Source organism: Hirundo rustica, chromosome 7 (assembly GCF_015227805.2).
Source record: "Hirundo rustica isolate bHirRus1 chromosome 7, bHirRus1.pri.v3, whole genome shotgun sequence".
Taxonomy (NCBI): domain Eukaryota; kingdom Metazoa; phylum Chordata; class Aves; order Passeriformes; family Hirundinidae; genus Hirundo; species Hirundo rustica.
The window spans coordinates 26,832,963-26,848,800 of record NC_053456.1 but is presented as its reverse complement, the minus strand read 5'-3'; the positions used below and the strand labels follow the sequence as shown (position 1 = coordinate 26,848,800).

Sequence of the window (15,838 nt, the reverse complement as noted above, 5' to 3'; positions counted from 1 at the left end):
CGCGGCCGGGAGCGGGGCGGGGTTCTGGCGGGCGGCGCGGCGGCGGCGCCGGCCCCCGGCCCTGACTCCGGCGGCGGCGGGCAGGAACGGGCGCTGCCGCCCCGTAAGGCTTATCGGCTTTGCCGAGGCTCCGCGCTGGCCGCGCCCTCTGCCCCGCTGCGGGGGAAGCCGCGCTGGCCGGGGAGAGGGAGCGGCGCACACCGAGCTTGGGAGGCGGCTGCGGGGAGCGGAACCCTGTCCCGGCCGCCGCGGGAGGCCAGAGGGAGGCGGGGGCCCAGCGAGGAAGGCGAGGTACGAACTTAACGGAGCGAGTGAGGAACTGCGGGGGAGCCTGCGGGGCGTCCTTCCGCACATTCCGGTGCTTTGTCACGGACGGATCATTTCAGTCGAGATACACGACCGAGAGCTGCCTCAGTCACTGCGAACGCTGAAGTAGGAGCTGCGGCTCGGCGTCAGCAGAACCCAGTAACGCGCGTTCCCGGTACCGCGGCTTCCGCTCCGGAGCCTTCCCACTGCCCTAGCTCACAGGCACCGGGTTCTGTGGGTTTGTCCTGCCCTGCGCTGTTCGCTGGCTGAAGCTTTGGCCAAAGTGCGATGAATGTATCGTTTTACCTGTACAACACTCTCACTATCTACAGTACGAAAAAAAAAAAAAAAAGCGCCTGCAATAGAGAAAGAAAAATGTGGGGACAGGATCCAAAGCCGTATTGAAAACTGGAAACAATGTCAAGCTACATAAGAAAAAAAAAAATCTTACCGTTGTAGTGTTATTTGAATAAACGTGCATCACAGATGTTTCTGTTGGCTGGCTATACATCTTTGAACTAAGTCTACAATATTTTGCCTCTGGTATATCACAGTTATTAAGACTTTATTCTTCAGCTTAGCTTTTGTGGTTTTGTATAGCAAGCAGCAGAATAAATTGTATTGTGTAGCAGAATGAGGCATCTTCTTTTCAGGCAGGAGAAGGATGCTGTAGCCATTACAGCGCTGGGCAGTATCTTAAAGCACCTGCATTCTTTTTTTTTTCTACTCGGCTACAAACTTCCTCAGTGAAGTTGTTTAAGTCAAGTGCTGATCCTCTGAAGGTGCCCAGTACCTGCTAGGGATCGATTTTTGTCTCCATTTAGTATCTCTAACAAGGAATTACAGCAGATCTTCAAGCAGATCTTCTGGGTAAAAATGTAACTGGAATGGCTTGGATATTTGGCAGTGATTGTTAGCTTTTCAAGAGTTTTCCCTGTAGCATACATAATTTAAATGCAGGATAGACTTAAGCTCAGCTCCTTAATAAACAAAATTACCAGGCGTGTAGCTGACTTTTTTATCATCCACCAAGTAGGGTTCCTCATGGTGCCTGGAAAGCTGCCTATCAGAAAAGGACCTGGGACTGCTATTTGACAGCTGGCTGACCATGAGCCGGCAGTGTGCCCAGGAGGCCAAGGCCAGTGGCATCCTGCTCTGTATTAGCAATAGTGTGGCCAGCAGGACCTGAGAAGTAATTGTCCTTCTGTACTCACTGGTGAGGCCAGTTTGCATCTCAAGTGCTGTGTTCGGTTTTGAGCCCCTCACAAGAAGAAAGACATTGAGGCATAGGAGGGTGTTCAGAGAAGGGCAGCAGAGCTGGATCACAAGTATTACAAGGAGTGGCTGAAGGAGTTTAGCCTGGAGGAAGCTCAGGGGGACCTTCTTACTCTACAATTATCTAAAGCAGGTTATAGTGAGGTGGGAATTGGCCTCTTCTCCCACATAACAAGAGACAGGATGACAGTAACTGGCCTCAAGTTGCACCAAGGGAGGTTTAGATTGGATGTTAGGGAAATTTTCTTCACTGAAAGGGTTGTCAAGCATTGGAATAAGCTGCCCAGAGAAGTGGTGGAGTCACTGTCCCTGGCAGTGTTCAAAAAACGTGTAGATGTGGTGCTTAGGGACATGGTTTAATGGTGGGCCTGGCAGTATTAGGTTAATGGTTGGACTCTGTGATCTTTGAGGTCTTTTCCAACCTTAATGATTCTACTGTTGAAGACTTGCTTATAGCTAAGGTAAAATAGTCCCATTCTGTACGTACAGAAGCTTTGATACGCTTACTAGACATCTCTCTCACTGCCTGCGCTTTCAAAGCATCAGACACAAGTCTAGAGAACTTTCAGAGAGGCTACTCTGATTTGTGAGGGAGTTGCTTCTCTCTTTTTTATATTTTTACTGAAATCCCTGACAATAGTATTTCCTCCCTCACTTGTGAAATGTAAAGTGCAATTTCTTCTGCCTTCCTTTTTTTTTTTTTTTGTGAGCCAGTTCAGCTGCACACAGCCAAGCCAAGATCTGCCTAGCACAGCTGTGCTCCTTTAAAACAACAGACAATTATTTCTTTTCCTACAAACTGCCAAGGATTCATGAGTGTTCTTTTTTACTTTTTGCACTTGTGCAGTTAACCTGCAATTGAATTGTTTGTACAGAACTGGCAACAAATTTTTTAAACCCATAAATTAAAAAGGAACACTTGAGTTGATGTGTAGTCCTCAGTGTGGAGTTTGAAATTGAGATGATACTTAAACAGAAGCAGACTTTCCTTGAGTTGGAGTTCTGGGGTTTTGTGTTTGATAGCTGACAGGAATGCCTTACAGTTCTGATTAAGGAAATTTAAATTTATCACAGGTTTATGTATCATCTTAGTTTGCTACTTTTTTTTTTTTTCCTAGGATAAATGGGTGTGTATGACTTTTCCCCTGATCTAAAGCGGTTCCATGTCTTGTTTGGTAAGTTTGTCTTTAAAAATTTTGGCTGTTGTACCTTGTTACCTAGCTACATTTTAATATGAAAAGCCTTTAATATGAAATGTCTTGCTTGAGGGGATTTCCACAGTGCTGATATGTTTGAACTTCATCACGTCAGCTTTTGGTGAAGGAGACTTTAGTGTCTCTTCTCTAGGTCTATTATGGGTGTGGTTTATTCTGTTTCTTAATCCCTTGATTCAGTGACTTGTAGCAGAAGACTTTCTGAACTGCTGGTTGTGAGGCCTACTTTCTTACATTTTCGCACTGCCATATTTAATAAATTGCAGCAACTCCACCAATATTCACTTGTTTCTGTTCTCAAGGACTGCTCCTGTATTCTGCGTACACCAGTTGAATCAATCAGACCAGAAGAGCTACCTCAGAGCAGCATCCATGAATACCTGGTAAGAATAGAACTCTAACTCCCAAGGTTAAATAAAAAGCTGGTGCATATTAAAAATAGCCTAATTAGGGAGTACTTCTTGAAATGTTAACAACAAAAATAAACAGAGTACTTTGGCGCTTCCAACTTTGGTAGGAGACTATAGGTATCTAAGTGTTAATCTTGTGCCAGTGTGAAAACAAATACACAAAGCTTGTAACTCATAAAACTAAGTCTTAGTACTGGTAAAAGTACCCGCCTGAATGTTCTGACTTGAGTACTTAACTTCAGCATTAATAATATTTTTGCATTAATTTAAAAAATATAAACTATTAAAAATCACATAGTCATTTTTGAGAACTGTTTTTTCTTTTTGTTAGACTGATTCTGATGCCTGGATTCCTCCATCTACAGGAAAGAATGAAATGGTATTTTGCTCTTCTAATGTCTCTCATTATGAACTTCAGCTGGAAATAGGTAACAGAAATAAAACTTAAAATGTTTCTTCTCCCAGCTGTCAATAGTTTATTGCTAACTACAGTAAATATTAAGTTTGGAAAATGAAGGATTATTCTTGTGTCTGTTTAGCTGAGAAAAATGCAGAGCATTGCTTATATTTTAGTAATCTCTTGTTTCAAGATCCAAGACAAATCAACAATTACCTGAATTTGTCTCTTGATGTTTGTGCATGCACATGTCAGTTTTCAAAATCTGAGGTACGTAACAATAAATACAACCTTAAGTAACATCACGTCTCATAACTTGGCTACCCAAGTTGATTGTTCTAAGGATGGCTGCCTTAGATCCTACAATACATGCATATGTTTATGTGAATATGCATGCTGAGTGTTGTTCATTTAGATGTATAATTGATGCTGAAATATGTTCAAACACTTTTACTTGTTCTCAAAATAGCAGGGCCATGCTTCAACTAATTTGCTGCATATATTTTACTGCAATTACTTAAGGTCTTGGCATTCTGAAAGAAAGGGACACACTGCTATCAATTACAATTTTAAAACTGAAAAAAGATCTCTAAACATGAAGGAAACCATGTGATGGATTATTATGCTTTCCAAAGTTAAGGTACCCATTTCTGGTTTCAGGAAGGAGGTTCAACAATTTAACTTCAGTCTACCTTGCACGGCATACACCTACAGACAGGCAAGTTGCTGTAAGGATCACAGACCTTGAAAATTGCTCTGAAGAGCACTTGAGAGCCTTACAGGTAAAGGAACAGCATTTCTGCACAAAGCCCAATGAAGATAGTGAGGGATACGAGATGACTGAACAAAGGTGGCCTTTGTTTGCACTGGGTCATTTCAGTCAAGTTTTTCCCTCCAAAGGAGTAGAATATAATAAACACAATGCATGCGTAAATTTGAGAGTTGCTTTCTGAAGATGGCAGCTGACAATTGCTTTAGAAATACTTCTGTAATTGTACAACTTATTTGAAACATGTTCTGTTCTGTTATTTAACACCAAAAGTTTGGACTATGAACAAACTAAATTTACTTCAGACATGCAATTATGGGCAAGCTCTTTACGTTTCTGTTTCAGCCTATATACATCACCTGCAGTCTTGTATAAATGCAAAGAATCAGTTCTCTTTACTGATTACTGGTGTAGTTAATGTCCTTGGTGGGACTGCTGTTCTGGGGTTAACACATCCACTTTCATTTCATTTCACAGAATGAGGTGGTTTTATCACACTTTTTCCAGCATCCCAACATCATGACATTTTGGACAGTGTTTACGGCGGGAAGCTGGCTTTGGGTCATCTCCCCATTCATGGCCTATGGTAAGAACTGTTAACTGCAGTTTTGGAACAGGAGAAAGAGCTGATACAGGTTGGACCACATGGTCCATGAGAGGTTTCTCTTTGATCATCTCCTGTCTTGTAGAAAAAATAGATTTCTCCCAAACCATTTTTTAGAGAAGATGTCCTCCCCAGTGAAAACTCGTATTTGAACTGCATTAAATTCCACTTAGTCTAGCACCCACCATATGAAGAATGGTAACTGGGAGATGTATTTGACTTTATACAGCTTCTGCTGTCAGAAGACCTATTTACATTGAATACAGGCTGGACACAGACTTTCAGTTAACAGAAGCATGACATGGGGCAGCAGTTACATCCATGCAGTAATGCACCAGAGTCAATATAAAGATGAGAATGCTGCTCTTAATGAGTGTATACAGTGAGGGAAGCATACACAAGTGATTTAACAAGACTTGTTAGGCCTAGCTAGGTTTTTTTCACTTCCAGGTTCAGCTAGACACCTGCTGAAGACTTACTTTCCTGAAGGAATGAGTGAAGCTTTGATAGGGAACATTCTGTTTGGTGCAATCAGAGGATTAAATTACATGCACCAGAATGGATATATTCACAGGTAGGAGAATGTCAATAGGTAAGAACCAGATTATAGCATCTTAAGTATTGTCTCCTTCCTTATCCTATATACCTTCTTATATCAGACAGTGCACAAGTAACAGTTTTTTTCAATAATACAGCAAAACCAAGTTTGTAAAATCTTAACAGGAAATGTATTTGTACATTTCTTCAAGCCAGCAGTTACAGGCATTATACATCTGCCTGGCTTTGTCTCTTTGAAGCAGAAGAAAACCGGAGTTACAGAAGGGGCTTCCTTAGTTTATATCCGTTGTAGGGAACAAGGGCTCTTCTCCAATTTCTGGCACCTTTTTTCCTCATCATCTCTCTTAATAGAGAGATGAACTCCACAATAGCATCTCACTATAAGTCAATGAAATATGAAGGCCTTTCTGTTCTAGTAGTGCTTTGAGAAATTCTTATGACTAAAATTTACCACTTTATGTTACAGGAATATTAAAGCTAGCCACATTCTGATTTCAGAGGATGGGCTGGTTTCTCTCTCTGGCTTAAACAACCTCTACAGTTTAGTTAGCAATGGACAGAAGTCAAAGGTGGTGTATGATTTCCCTCAGTTTAGTACATCTGTGCTTCCTTGGCTGAGTCCTGAACTACTGAGACAGGTTAGTATAAATTACACATAATTTTTCCTATTCAATGTTAGTGGCAATACTCAATTTCCAGCTTAAGTCTGCTTGTATAGTTGCAATGAAAGATGTTGAACTGCAGCTTTTAAAAGTACATGTATGTACTGAATATTTAGTTCTTCTAGAGAGAACTAGCTCCAAAGCTGTTGGTAAGGTGATGCTGTACTAAATCTCTTTACCCAAACCTCCTGGAAACTATGCAAATCCTGAAACTTGTGTTCAAGACTGTCGTAGTAGAGCCAGCCACTGCACGCAGAGTGCTTCAATAAAAACTTCAGAAGGCTTCAAGAATCAGCACCTTGTTATCTAGAAGTCTTTCATACCTTTCCTATGTAGCCAGCCTCCCATGGGCAGCTCCACGCAGTTCTGGCTCTTTCTCTCCTTCTTCTCTCTTCTTTCTGCAGTTCCAGCTCGCTGCTTCCTGTCCCTAGCATGGCTGCCTAACCCTGTCTGTCCCTCATACAACATCTTACCCTTTTCTGTCCCTTGCATGACCTCCTGTCCCTTCCTCCTCACAGCATGGCCAGCAGACTCCAGCTGAGTCTCTGCCAGCTAACTCGCTCCTTTATCACACCCATAGCTGTGAGGGCAAGGCTGTTCCCATTCTTTGGTAATTAACAGGCTGCAATGTATCAGAGGCAAAATTACCTTTAGCACTACCTCTGTCTGTCTTCCCACACAGTACAGCCATCAGATTTCTGAAAAAAGTCGGAGGTTTCACAATTGAATTGTTTCAATACTGTGTAGGTTATGGAGCATTAGAATCTTGTTTTGAAGCAGGTATTCTTGTTGGCACTGCTCAATGGCCTCAGTTATCAGTAGTGTTTTCCTTCTCTCACAGGATTTGTCTGGCTATAATATGAAGTCTGACATTTACAGTGTGGGAATTACAGCGTGTGAATTAGCCAATGGACACGTTCCATTTCAAGATATGCCTCGCACTCAGGTAAAATGCTAAACTTTTTCTCTTGTTAAAAATGTGCTGAGCATTTTGTTTTGTTTTGCTCACAGAAACCAGTGCTGTTACTGCTGAAATAGTGGCTGCTGTTTGTTAGTTCAAATATGCATGCATCTTTGTAGAATAAATAATCCTTCCATCCCTGGAGCTTACCCTGAATAGGTCTGGCTAGCTATTTAACTTTCATACTGATATTCCTTCCAACTAGATGCTGCTGCAAAAGCTGAAAGGTCCCACCTTCTGTCCTTGGGATATAAATACTTTTCCCCGTGGGGAATCCAGGATGAAGAATTCCCGATCAGGTGTTGATTCTGGAATTGGTGAGAGCATGACACGCACAATGACCAGTGAAAGACTCCAAATGCCCTTTTCCAAAACATTTTCACCTGCTTTCCTCAACTTGGTAGAACTTTGCTTGCAACAGGACCCTGAGAAAAGGTAACATTCTGGTGCAAACTAATTTTTTTTGTTACTTCAATCTAAGACCAAGTATAGCCTACACTTTAGGATACAGTAATCAGTTGAATGCAGTTAGAGGCAAAATTTGAGGGCAGATGTACTATGTAAAACAATACACTTACATTTGTATTTTAAGAATTATCTTGTCTGATAAAGTAATCAAACTTTTAAAGTCATTTGACCCCTGAATTTCTTGTAATATGACTGTGCTTTGTAATAAGTAAAATTAACTTTCCAACATGTACTTTGTCCCAGAAAAAAACCCAGAAATCTGAAATATATGTTTTCAGTTCTGTGTCTCTTTGGAACAAGGCATTAAATTCCTTGTTAAACAGGAACATGAATAGGCCTTTAAAAACAAATTTCTTCAGTATAAATTGAGGCATAGAATGTAGGAATTGTGTGCTGCTTTTCTCATTCTTCACATTTGTCCTGTGGAGGGAAAACCATAGGGCTTAAACTTATTTGTCAATCTGGCCCATTATCCAAATGCAGTATTTTACTTTCCAAAACATAATTATATTGTTCATTTTATGATTCAGGCCATCAGCAAGCAGTTTGCTTTCGCATACGTTCTTCAAACAGGTGAGTTTACTATGTTTTGTTAAATGACACTGCTATAACCTAAATAAGCCACAAAAAGAGCTAGATTACAAAATAATGAAATTACCTGGAGCCAAAAAGTGTTTTGTAAGAGCATACCTGCTTCAGATTTTTTTTTAACAAAATTATATCGATAGAGGAGAGGACACATAAGATTAATCAATTTCTCCATTGATAAAGTTGATTTGACTTAACTAAAGGCAGCCTAAGTAAGTTAAAAAATGGTTAATATTCTTAATTTAAAGCAGAATTGCACAGCTGATTTCATTAGTCTTGAAAGACTAATAGAGTGGTGAAAGCAAAACCTCTCATACTTTTACGTTCAATTTTGTAGCATGCAAGAACATGGCTCTGATTTCACATGCTTTTAATGAAGTCAGTTGCAAAGTTATGGAGACTTTTATGTGCAGCTTTATTGTATCTTTTTTTCTTTCTAGATAAAGGAACAAACACAGAAGTCATTACTGTCCCTATTACCACCTCCTATTCAAAATAACAGATCGGCGTTCTTGGCATTGCCCTCAACAGCAGTCGGGACTGAACTTGGACGTATTGCTACAAATCAAGATGATACAGACTGGGAATTCTAAATAAATACCAATGATACCTCTCCAGTGTTTCAAAGAAGGAAAATGTGATTTGTATTTGCTGCTTTTGTACGGTTGAAATACAGTTAGACCAAGTATACTTGAAATGCCATGAAGTGGCTGTAATTCATTAACTTCCTCTTGGCATCACAAAATGCAGCGTGCCTCACTCTCTGTAAGGAAAACTCAAAGAATGGCTGAGTGCTCACCTCTCTCTTTCAAAGTCTTTCTTAACAAGAAAGTTCCTGCTGTAATCTTACTCTGTACTGTATTATCAGCTCATAATGCTGCAGTCCACATGCCTTTCTGAATTCAGGCCTAGGGTTTGTCTTTGATCTTACCTAAACATCTCTTTGTCTTTTTATTATGACACAAATCATTTTAGTAAGGAGAAATCCTCCACTTCCAAGTTGAAATGTGAAACTGCACAGATTAGTTACTTATGTAAATAAATGTTTCTGTCTCAAAAGACTTTTTTCTCACTTGACATGCTGTCATATTTGCCAAAAGTTAGCTATGCATAATTTTTCATGCAGTTTTAATACTGTGTGTTTCCCAAAGAAGTTAAGCTACTTGGAAGTGGGACTCCTGCTCTTGCATCTGTTCACATTCTTAGTACAGATCTGGGCTTTTGCTCCTCTGTTTACTGTTGTGTCATTTTAGCAGTTAATCTGAGGATGTTTCACTATGCAAAGTAAGTCTCAAGTTCTAGCAGGTACGGGTTAAATTTGAAGAGTCATATTAAATAATCTAAAATTACTGTAGATATTTTTATTTATACTGTATTCTGTTCACCCCCAGAATTTACCAGAACCTAATACTGTTTTCTTAGAAGAAAAGGCAACATGCATTAAGCTTCACTGGCACTGCTGCTGGCAAACAAGCCTCTTCTGCAAGGCACAGTTAAATTCCTGTGGATCAATTCAGCCATACTAAGAACCTAATATCCCCCTAGTATCCTAGTGAATTAATGTGTTCTAAGTCAGATGAAAAGCTGTCTTCTCCCTACAATTCAGTAAATTCTCATCTCTCATACTGTACCAGGCAACTCAAACTAAACAAAACCAGCTTTTTTCTTTGAAAAACCTGGATATTCTCATCGTGTTGTGGCAAAAGTTGTGTCCCAATGCTACTAGTGATTTCCTGGTGGAAGCATGATGGTGGTAAAAAAAAGTATAAATAGATATTGGATGGATATATATAATGTTTTCAACATAAACATTCCACATAAATCTTCAAGGCTTCCATAGCTGAGCAGGCCTGTAGCCAGCTTTGAGAATACCACTGCATTGTCAGCCGCTTTGCTACAAGACCTTGAAGACCAAATGACTGAAAAACATGCCTAAGAGACACATAAAATTCTACATGACCACATAAAACTATCAGCAAAAAAGTTGACTCTACTCATTATGCTGTGAAGAGACCTCTGTATTTCTAAACTTAACATGTGAAACTTGAGATTAAAGACCTGTCAATAAACTTACCAAATCTGCCTCCATTTATGTCTGTAATTCTTGGACTTCTGTTTTCACGAATATTCCAACCATACTAACAGCTTCTTTTTACTACAGGGAGAAAAAAAATCATATTTATGTCAATCATTAGGTAAGGAAATAGTTGTTTGAAACTAGAAAATTATTCTGATTAAAAATATTAATAACATAATTGTGCATTCTTGGAGAAGATACTATTTTCATGCGAACCCCATGTTCTTAATTCTTAACCATTACAGATTTGGACTGTTTGCAAGTCAAATGCATTAGAGGGCATCTACAAGTAACTTTTGACTAACAGGACATGTTAAAACCAAGTCAAAGAAGTGAGAATACACATGAAGTTCTACATATTTTAATTACAGACCTCTGAATAAATATTACTACTATTAAAACATGTAGAAAATTTCTGGCAGCTTAACGGCTAGTATTTTCAAGCTTCTCTTACAAGTGCCATGGACTCCATAAAAATGAATTTGGATACTAATAACAATGTCAGTACAAAGTTACTCAAACCACTGTGTTCCAGTGGAGTTACTTTGCTGCCCTCCCTGTGAAAAAAAATTAAAAATATTTCTAAACACTGTTCCAATTTCTGTACTGACATTAAGAAGAAAATCAAATAGAATAATTTTAAGTTAAAAGCTCACAAGTCTTTGCTCTTAGAACTACTGCTTCTCAACAATTGTGTCTTTTCAGACAAAAGCAATTAAGAGGCACTGTGACTTCTTAAAATAACCAGAAATAATTGAAAATACTCCCTGGATTATATTTATAAATTTGCTCATTAACTGTGATGCTTTCTATTGAGGAATAATGCAAAATAAATATTAGTTAGGAAAGAAGATGTACAATCATATTATTAAGGTTTCAACTACCTGTCACTGAAAAGGTGATCTGGGAAGCAATTGTTATGAAAATCTGAAGTTTTTGCATACAGTTAAGTTTTCAAAATCTGAGGTTCATGATCTGCATTGTTAAGATTTGAGTTGCAGAGACTTCTACTCCAAGCTGTCAGTTTTAAGCACAACAGTTTTTTCTTGGGTTGTGGTTTTTTTCAGAGCACTTGTTTACTCTAGCTCATACCAATAATGTGTGTTATCAGCATGTGTATTAGAACTAAACTTGGACTTGAAATTTCCAAGTATCTTACATTTAGGCTCCATGTGATATGTTTTCAAAGGGGTTTATAAAACCTATACATTTGCAAAATCTCATGGGCAATGAAACAGAAATCTATAGCCTGGTTCCTTTTGAAATACTTGTGAAAAGTGATTTTTTTTGCAGCAACCTTTCATTATGTTAGCAATTTAGCAGTATGTAAAATAAATACCTGTATAATAGAAAACGTCTGTTAATTAACATTATCCTGAATATATGCTCAATGCTGTTGAGTGTCTCACTGTCTTGGTCTGATACCGCAGCAATTTGTGAATGACTGAATGGATGAACACAGAAAAAAAAAGTAATCTACTCAGAATCAACTTGCTCTGATACATGAATTCCTCACTTTAAAGCATCTCAATGCAACAAATACCCATTGAAGAGGGAACAGTTTCTTCTGTTTCATGAACAGATTTTTTTTTTTAATTATGGAGTTTTACCTGACCTCTCTCTTTTCCCTACCCCTCTCCTTCTCTTCAAGTGCTATCAAGGTTGTTTTTAAGCTGGAGGATTGGTAAAAATACAGGAAAGCGCTTGAAAAATATTGTCCTGAACCTCTCTTGACAAGAGGCAGGTACCAAAGGAGGTGACTTATATACCCTGCCTTTAATGCTGTTAAGTAACTTCCCTGAAGTATATTAGCTTGTCTAATAAACCTGTGAAACAGCTAAGGTAGCAGTAATGACCTGTCCTAATGATGGCCATCCCTATCCTGTATGAATGAGGAAAAACTACTAAAATTCGGAAACAGTACACATTACAGCAAAGACCTCAAAGGACTATAAGAACCATATTATGAAATGAAACAATTGGATGTATCAGACAAGCAAAAACTTGAGCTTATAAAAAAAGAAACCACTGAAAATTGAGGTGGTCTACTAATAACCTTGCAGCAGAATAACATTTGGTATTTAACATAATTAAATCTATCCAGAAACTTGAGATAGGATGAAGGAAAGAATATTAGGTTTAAACAGGTGCCTGTGGAATCCTCCATAATTCCCAGATGAAAACAACCCTATAAATTAGTTACCTATATACACGTTTCTGTGCATTGTTTCTCTTTTCATTTCCAGTCAGGAATTTTTTGGCAACTTTTCCTTATGCTGGACTTGTAAATTGACACATTTTGGGCAGTTTGGTGAGCCACAGCCTACAAAGGTTCTCTGCGTAAATGTCAGCATCACAAACATTTAAAACTGAAGAATTTTACAGTGTTGGTGGGGTTTTTTTGGTTTGTGGTTTTTTTTTTTTTTTCCCCCAGAAGTGGTTGTTGTTCGGGATTTTTTGGGGGGGTTGTTTTGAGTTTTGGTTTGAGTTCTGTTTGTTGGGGTGAGAAGGGGTGGAGAAGGTCCCCCTCACCCCTCCAAAGGACATTTATCTGTTTATTTTCACTATGGGGATTAACTGTTACATCTGGCAGTGGGTGTGGATTTTTATCCGCGAGAAGATCTTGCTTTTTGTGTCTGTATCACTCTTGGAGGCCTGCCTGTGTCCATCTGAATGGCCGTGCTCTCACAGCTATTTTACTGAATACAGTACGGGCAAACTGCACAGGGAATTAATTCTCAGCTAGGGAGGGCTCTACAACTTCCACAGTTAGAAGAAAAGGTTACATGAATTTCAAATATTTCAAATACTGAATTATTAAAGCGAACAGTTTGGTTCATGTGTAGGAGCACGTGTATTTTTCCTTTTTGACTGAGTTTCCCACACAGATCGCATTGTCCCAGATCACCGCCCGATGGCTGCGCGACCGCTTCCCTCAGGCCGAGACCGACATGGCGGCCCCGCCACCGCCCCCTGGCGGCCGTTACCGCTGCCCGCGCGGCGCGAGGGCAGGGCGGGAAAACGGCTGAGGGGAGCGGGGGGAGCGGGGCGGGCAGGGCTGAGGGGAGCGGGGTAGCGGGGCGGGCAGGGCTGAGGGGGGAGCGGGGGGAGCGGGGCGGGCAGGGCTGAGGGGAGCGGGGTAGCGGGGCGGGCAGGGCTGAGGGGAGCGAGGGGAGCGGGGCGGGCAGGGCTGAGGGGAGCGGGGGGGAGCGGGGGGAGCGGGGCGGGCAGGGCTGAGGGGAGCGGGGGGAGCGGGGCGGGCAGGGCTGAGGGGAGCGGGGTAGCGGGGCGGGCAGGGCTGAGGGGAGCGGGGCGGGCAGGGCTGAGGGGAGCGAGGGGAGCGGGGCGGGCAGGGCTGAGGGGAGCGGGGCGGGCAGGGCTGAGGGGAGCGGGGGGAGCGGGGCGGGCAGGGCTGAGGGGAGTGAGGGGAGCGGGGTAGCGGGGCGGGCAGGGCTGAGGGGAGCGGGGGGAGCGGGGCGGGCAGGGCTGAGGGGAGCGGGGGGAGCGGGGCGGGCAGGGCTGAGGGGAGCGGGGGGAGCGGGGCTGAGGGGAGCGGGGCGGGCAGGGCTGAGGGGAGCGGGGGGAGCGGGGCGGGCAGGGCTGAGGGGAGCGGGGGGAGCGGGGCGGGCAGGGCTGAGGGGAGCGGGGGGAGCGGGGCGGGAAGGGCTGAGGGGAGAGGGGGGAGCGGGGCTGAGGGGAGCGGGGCGGGCAGGGCTGAGGGGAGCGGGGCGGGCAGGGCTGAGGGGAGAGGGGGGAGCGGGGCTGAGGGGAGCGGGGCGGGCAGGGCTGAGGGGAGCGGGGCGGACAAGCTGCTCGGCAAATAAACTCACCGGAGACGGGAGGGCGACACACGGAAGAGAAAAAAAAAAACCCTCCTAAAGCACCTTTTCCCAGAAGCAGCAACCGGCGGGTTTCAGGCGGGAGGCTGGGAGCCCTCTCTGCCCTCCGTTGAGGGAGCGAGCAGCCCTGGGGGCACAGTACAAAACTAACACTCAGGGAAAAGTCTTTCTGCAAGTGTCTGTAGACCTCCACAGTAGTTTCAAGCACAGCCGCCCTGAGGAATGCAGTAACACCTTCCACACCGCTGTGAGGAAAAAGGAAGAGACAGGTAAGGCTTAGACTTAAGCTGTGGGTATTAACCTGATGGTTTTCTCTGATGTCCCAAAGTCTTCAGTCATTTAAATTAATTCTGATGGAAATATGCAAGCAAGTAATTCTCAATCATAACGCTCCTAAAGTTTACCTCAGCAATATCAAAACTACTTTTAAAAAAAACACTCTACAAATTAATGTCACCTGGCTTCATGTTGAGAAAACTGCCTTGAGAGACTAATGTTTAAACCAAGTTGAAATTAACCAAATATAAATGACTAGAACAATTTAAGTAATTAAAACAATTCAGCTTTGGAGTCCAGCCTCTGATCAGGCTACGTGAGGCTTTTTCCACCCAAGCCCGGAGCAGCCCCAGACGCTCCCTCAGCCTCCCATCCCAAATCCTCCGGTAGCCTGATTTATTTTAAACAGACAGAACAACTGGAAACAAGAAAAAGCAGTACCATAATTTCTAACTAGTTTACAGCAATTGTTTAATTGTTTCATATATGTAAAAACAAGAACTTGGCACCGACATATCAGAAAACTTTTTTTCATTACCGCAAATGCATTAAAAACAACGATACGGAAATGCACAAAGACATTTCAGTTAAGGCTTCTACAAATATTGCATGTTCTATAATTAAACATCTATTTTGTAAACTTGTTCTGAGACTTTCCAAGAAACTAAATAAAGAGCTCACTTAAATTCATATTCCACTGTGAGGCTTAATGGAATGAAAAGTATTTCATAAAATAGATATTATATAATAGATAATTATATTAGATAATATAAGCAGATAACTGTTTATTGTGCTATTTATATGGCAACCTCAAAACTCATTAATTTAAATATGGATATACTCAGACCCTCCTACAAATATACACTAGAAAGGCAAGCTTGGCTTGAAATACTCATCATGTTAAGTTCATTAATTCAATCCCTGCTCAACCATATCAAACAACTATATTTCACAATAAGAATGAATCTGGGTCTTGGCTGGCATCACTTTGTCTTAAGGGATAGTTGGAAGGCCAGTTCCTAGTGTAAATATCAGAAATCAAGCAATGATGTTATCCAAGTTTTTCCTGTACTGATGTGATGCCTTGGCACACTTCTGCTGAGCTCTGTATTTTATGGGCAAAATTATACTTCTGACCATACCAAGATGAAAGAAAAGCCGTGCAGCCATTAATAATCTCATCTTCAGGTCAGTGACTCTGCAAGCAAACACACAACATCAGGAGAAAAGTGTGGTGGCAAACTGTATGGGAACACTTCCTGTCTCATCCCTCATCTCTTACAGCCAGCTCATGGCAAGAACATCCAGGGCACAACTGAAGGAGACCAGCACCCTGAATGTTAATGTACACTTGCAGTGCCAGCCATAATTTACCTCTACTTTTATAAAAATACAGACACAAGAGCCACAACAATTTACAAAAGAGGCTAAGGG

At 41.7% G+C, this 15,838-nt stretch overlaps 1 protein-coding gene across 3 annotated transcripts; it reads left to right on the top strand.

Annotated features, from left to right (window-relative positions):
• The first annotated feature begins 19 nt into the window (after positions 1 to 19).
• Positions 20 to 10,300, top strand: STRADB (STE20 related adaptor beta). 3 transcript variants are annotated; one of them, XM_040069975.2, is made up of 12 exons: positions 20 to 291; positions 2,700 to 2,756; positions 3,098 to 3,178; positions 3,537 to 3,633; positions 4,263 to 4,384; positions 4,879 to 4,957; positions 5,426 to 5,549; positions 6,000 to 6,171; positions 7,037 to 7,141; positions 7,362 to 7,591; positions 8,155 to 8,197; positions 8,653 to 10,300. In XM_040069975.2, exons 2-12 carry the CDS (start codon positions 2,745 to 2,747, stop codon positions 8,803 to 8,805), a joined length of 1,218 nt encoding a protein of 405 aa, XP_039925909.1. In that variant the 5' UTR covers positions 20 to 291; positions 2,700 to 2,744; the 3' UTR covers positions 8,806 to 10,300. The 3 variants fall into 3 exon arrangements, with proteins under 3 accessions (XP_039925909.1, XP_039925908.1, XP_039925910.1); XM_040069974.2 differs by having other exon boundaries at positions 119 to 291; positions 4,849 to 4,957; XM_040069976.2 differs by having other exon boundaries at positions 121 to 291; positions 3,571 to 3,633; positions 4,849 to 4,957.
• Positions 10,301 to 15,838: the final 5,538 nt, after the last annotated feature.

Excerpts from the sequence above, each read along its gene's own strand:
- STRADB (XM_040069974.2), top strand. Across the intron at positions 3,179-3,536 it reads GCAGCATCCATGAATACCTG|ACTGATTCTGATGCCTGGAT; the intron begins GTAAGAATAGAA and ends TCTTTTTGTTAG. Across the intron at positions 7,592-8,154 it reads CAACAGGACCCTGAGAAAAG|GCCATCAGCAAGCAGTTTGC; the intron begins GTAACATTCTGG and ends TTTATGATTCAG.